We start from the raw sequence: 5,617 nt of genomic DNA on the forward strand, positions 1-5,617 counted from the left end.
GAAGCAAAAGCTAAACTTTTTCAAGTAAAATTGCAAGAGAAAATTCTTACAAATTGCCGTTTCAAGTGTTGGCATAGGCTGATTCAAAAATTGTTACAAATGCATTAGCAAATTGAAAGCATTTTATATATATGGCATTGCATTTTCCTCCACTGAGTTAAAAACTCGCCTCCTCCGTCGTAGGTCTCCTCAAGAAATACCGCAAACTATTTGCAAGAACCTGCATCGCGTAAAAAAACATGAAGATCAAGCTTTTTTAAGTTCAATTCAGAGTGAAGTGTTTAGCTAGAATCATACCATTTGAAGAGGTTTGATCAGAGCTTCACCTTTGTAACTTACATGAAATTTTGCCTTGGCCAACAAGCCCTGTACTCAAAAATGAAATAGATTCATTACCAAGCATACATACATACCAGCAAGAGAGTCCGTCAGTTGAACCCCTGCCCCGCCCCCGCTCCCGTTTCTGCCCTTAGTTGAGTATAGACACCAAAACGATAATCATACTCAATGGTTTTAAAATCGTTGCACATAAGTTAACATGCATTGAAAAATTTGCGAAGCATCCGTTTATTTTGAGAGTATGGTTCATCAAAGCATATAAAAAATATTAGTATTTACCTCAGTGTCGAACTCTCCTGATTTAACAGCAATGTTTATATCAGTTACTATCTTTACAAGATCCACCAGTAACCCAGGACGATCCGCTGTCTCTACGTAGAGCAAACTGCAACATTAAAAGAATATCTTTAACACGTGAGAGGGTATAACAACCGGTGCATCATATTTGAATCACTATGATACATAGGCAGTCACATCAGACGGTAAATGCAAATTCGTGATTCCTAAAAAGTTTCACACTGGAGAGAAAAGTGAACGGCTATAACACCTTTGATCAGGACCGTCATCATAGACACGGACATGGGTGGCTATATCAACATCAACCTGCGTTAAATGCGTGAATGACAAATGAGTCTCTTTCGAGCTGTGTACGTACGTATGTATGAGACAAAAAGACACGTATTTTGGTTTTAGGAAAAAAACACTAATTTTACCGTTTGATTTGGTGTCAGCGCGCCAAACGCAGCTCCCATAGCTAACTGGGCACTCGACTCCTGAAAAATCAAAATAGTATCTTTAAGATACAGATTGGTCAAAAGCTTTGAAAAAGTAGTTGTATCAAAAATTCCATTAATCCAAGATCTTCTAAGAATAATACTGGATGATACTCGAGCAAATTGTTGATGATTGTCAAACGAATAGCCTCAAGCAACTCTGGGTCATCCACCTTTCTCCCTGATGAACTGGAGAGAGACCACTTAGTGATGAGAATAATCACAGAATATCAGCAGCATATCTATGGACAATTTATTTCATTGATGCAAGCTCTTTGATTAATAATAAGAGGACAAATCAAACATATTGGAGAAACAGGTACTTGATATTAACATAGACTTACGCTCTAGTGATGGCAAATTTGTTGTGTTTGCCAGATGAATCAAGGTACACATTCGCCTTGACGACATTTAGTCCAAGGTTCTTCAGTGCATTCATCTGACACACATTTTCCAACAAACATTAAATGGTTAACAAAGTCATTTCAAACTCAATGCCAATGATCTCCTTTTAAAAAAGAATGGAATTGCACCGTGTCCAGAAGAGCCCCAAGCCGATCCCCAAAGGTAATCTCAACAATAGTGGCATCCGGATCCGAATCTTGATCTATTATCACACTGGGGATAGGAATTACATCAGCCTCCTCAGATTTTCCATCCTGTTTAGCCAATATGAAAAACAACAACCAATGTTCCTCGATAAGAAGCATCAAACTGATGCGAAAACAAAAGCATCATTCGACATATCATACCTCAACAGTCGTACTTAAAGATGCTTTTGGTATAAATACACTGGCGGAAGATGATGAGCTGAAACAAAACAACAGATAAACATAAATCGACAGTCCAGTAGTTCACACATGCTATCTTACCACCTGAATTACAGTATGCTACATTTTTACAGGTGACATGGGATTAAGAATCCTGCACTCCTACAGTACATTTCCAGTAAATTGAGGAAAATTTAAATGAACATGTTCTAAAGAGAACCAATTGGAGATGAACATTAGCTAAAAAAGTTAAATTATTGCAAAAAAAATGCAGCATCAACTTCTAAAAATTGCCACTTCAACCAGCTAGTCACCCAATTTCTATTAACAAGAGAGACATCATCTCCAATACTCCGACCAGATATTACTCAAACACAAAATACCCAAAAATATTCCAACAAACATTAAGTCTGTTAGGAGATACGTACTTCATCCAAAAGATAATAAAAAGTGACCAAAACATTGCTCTCAATGAAAAATACCAGAAATACACACACAGAGACAGGTACATTACCTCCTCTTGGATACAGCGCAAGATAGATGAATTGGATCGAAACCAAATGAACAAATGAAAGGAGGTGCACTTGAATTGAGTTGCCTAGCATTTAAATTACTGTAAAGCCCGAAATTGCTCCCCGAAGAAACCATGGCCACAGCCATTTCTTCTTTAGCTTAAAAACAAATATCTATTCAGCAAAAAAAAAATTAATCTTTTTTGAAATGGGTTCTCCTCGAACTCATCCAGATTCTTGATGAGCAACAAGAAGATGAATGGGGTGAAGAGAGATGGGAAAATGCAGAGATGGGTATAAAACTATTAAAAAGGTAGATATTATGGGCACTAGAGGAAAAGCCTTTGGCTTTAATAACAAGGAGCTGTATGGATTTGTTTTACTAGTAATCAATATGTTGGCTCTAGCAATATCCGCCTACCCACCCATCAATCAACAAGAACATCTTGAATTTTTCAAGAAAGATAAATTAAATTTGTGGGTTTTTTGCTTTGTTTTCGTTCCATTCGAGTGATTTACCCTCCAAAAAGAAACTGTCCACAGAATTGAGAAAAATCAAAGATAAAAAGAAGGAAGATGGATAAATAATAAATGTGTGGCGGAGTTGTATGTTTATCTGGAAATTTAACGGCCATTTTTGTTTCACCGTGTAATCTAATCCTCGTAGTGCGAGGTTGGGTAAGAATAGCGACGCTACTGGTTCAAACTATGCTACCTTTCCATTCACTTCTATCGTATCCGGCTGCTGAATATTGGTAAAAAAGCAGCGTCAGAGAGATTTCAGAATGGAAAACGAGGAAAGCGTTTATTAAAAAAAAGGAGTGCAAGTAATTTACTATTTTGTCTTTTTTAAAAATTTTTGAAAATTTAATTTTTTTTGGTTAGTGTATTTAAATTTTTATTTTAATTTTATATATAATAAAATTTATAATTTAATTAAAATAAAAATTTAAATACACTAACAAAAAAAATTTAAATTTTCAAATTTTTTTTTATAATTTAATTAAATAAAAAATTTACACGACCCAACCCCACCCAACTCAACCCAAACCACATCTCACTCCATTCCTTCCCGATTTTCACAATATCTTCTTATTCTCAACTCTCCTTACCATCCATTCTAATTTGTTTGGTTTCTGATTAACAATGAGTCTACAAAGTATTGGTCTGCAAGAAATCCAACGACAGAATCATGTATGGGTAAGAAATCAACTATTTATTTTGAATTTTACTGGGTCAAACTCTACTCATGAATTCAACTAGGATGTTACAGATCTATTTTTTTTCATTTCTTGATAGCCAGCACACACGCACACAAATTGCGACCAAAAAATTTTGTTCGCAACTAAATCGACCACCTCGACCCAAGAGAGTGGGTCGAGGTGCGAAGAGCTCGACTCACTGATCGAGCAAAACTTGCACTATAAAATCCTTAGTAAAAATTTATAATATTCACGTTCGAAATAATCGCAAGTGCACGATGTCAAGTAACAATACAATGTACGAGAGCATGAGTAACGTTCCTCTAGAGACTGTATTTCGCAATTGTTATTCTCAGTTATTAAAATCTTTAGCAACGATAATTTGAATTATTGTTGACTACTATAATGATTAAATAAAAACTCAATAAATGGTTCAAGGATTAAATGATGAAATAAATAAGCTAGAATGATTGATTAAAGTTCAATGAAAATTGAATTTGTTGGGAATCTCGGTTCACCTATCCCTTGCTAATCTACTTAATTCGTTCGACAATGATCTATGCTTTCGACAGGATTTCCTATCCAATTGAACACACCCTCTCGAGCTATGCCAAACTAATTCGACTCCGTGAAGTAATAAAATCTCTTTAATTATTTATCAAGGGTGAATTGCATGTTGTATGAAATCTCCTAGATTTCGACCTACTGAACTATGACTATCGACGTATATCTGACTTCATATTTCTATGTAAATTGTAAATCCACGGATTATGATACTCATTCCTACCACGGGCTATTCACTCGAACTCACTCGCAATATTAAGTCGTTATTAAAGTTAGCTACGCTTCAACAACGCAATGAAAATAATAACACAATCAAGAATAAATCAACAGTCGATAGATGAATTAACTAAACTCGATTTCGAGGTAGGATCCCCTTAAATCCCAACAAATAATGAAAATTAGCTACTAGAATTCATGATCAAACTAAGCAAAACAATATTTAAATAAGAGAAAATAAACTCGAAATACTAGACGTGACGAAAAATGCGAAGAATGTTGCCCAGAAATCTTGAAATCTCAACTCCAAGCTTCTTCCAAGCCTTTTCTCTCTTCCAAACCTTGGTGGCTGCTGAATAATTCTGAATTTTCGTCCATAGGGTTGCTTTGTGCGTTCATACTTGGCAACTTCTCCTGGAAGGCAAGAAATCATCCTCAATATTTTTTTTCCTAATTGAGTATCGCTCGGACGGTAAGATTCTACTGTCCAAGCGCCAACTCCTCTGTTATTTTTGTTTTAAGGTGTGGCACTCGCGCTCGAGCGGTAAGATTCTACCGCCCAAGCGTCGAGTCTTCTGTAATCCAGTCTTCGAAAGGCACACCTCGCACCCGAGCGGTAATACTCTACCGCACGGGCGCCAATCTTTCTGCTAAGTGCTCTTGTGGCTCGCCTATTTCTGTCCCGATTTTAGTTCTCCGGTCACTTCACCTGCAAATTCATCACGTACGAGTTAGACACGATCATATGCAATTGATAATTCTAAAACGAACAAAATGTATATGAAATGCACGCACACACATAACTAATGCAATAAAACACGTAAAAATAACACATATCGCCACTCTTCACACCTTGACCCAAGTGGGTCGAGCTCTTCACAAGATGCTCGACCCACCTGGCGTGATGGGGCGAGAATTGGGTCGAGTCAACTATTATTTCACCCCCAATCTCAGTGACATGAACCAATTTTTTAGATGAACACTATTTAATTTTAAATTTTGGCAAGCAATAACATTTTTGTTTTTTTTTTTTCAGATTTATTTCCCCGCTAAACTTGGAAAGAATCAATTCTTTGAATATAAGTTAACGTTAGGATCAAAATACGTTGAGATTTGTAAGAAGATAGTATCATTTTTGAATGAAAAAGAAATAGAAAATTGGTCCAGCATACACAATTTGGTAATTTAATTATATGTGCTAAGGATTATAACAATTCGAATCAATTGTTATGGTTTTTAAT

General features: G+C 36.0%; 1 protein-coding gene across 1 annotated transcript; it reads right to left on the minus strand.

Moving 5' to 3' along the window:
• Positions 1 to 3,069, minus strand: LOC140960049 (ACT domain-containing protein ACR11-like). The gene is made up of 10 exons (XM_073418164.1): positions 2,397 to 3,069; positions 1,865 to 1,922; positions 1,646 to 1,771; positions 1,457 to 1,551; positions 1,217 to 1,301; positions 1,053 to 1,112; positions 887 to 942; positions 619 to 724; positions 298 to 366; positions 1 to 220 (listed from the first exon to the last, which is right to left on the minus strand). Exons 1-10 carry the CDS (start codon positions 2,540 to 2,542, stop codon positions 158 to 160), a joined length of 864 nt encoding a protein of 287 aa, XP_073274265.1. The 5' UTR covers positions 2,543 to 3,069; the 3' UTR covers positions 1 to 157.
• Between the last annotated feature and the right edge of the window lie 2,548 nt (positions 3,070 to 5,617).

Source organism: Primulina huaijiensis, chromosome 15 (assembly GCF_012295235.1).
Source record: "Primulina huaijiensis isolate GDHJ02 chromosome 15, ASM1229523v2, whole genome shotgun sequence".
Taxonomy (NCBI): Eukaryota; Viridiplantae; Streptophyta; class Magnoliopsida; order Lamiales; family Gesneriaceae; genus Primulina; species Primulina huaijiensis.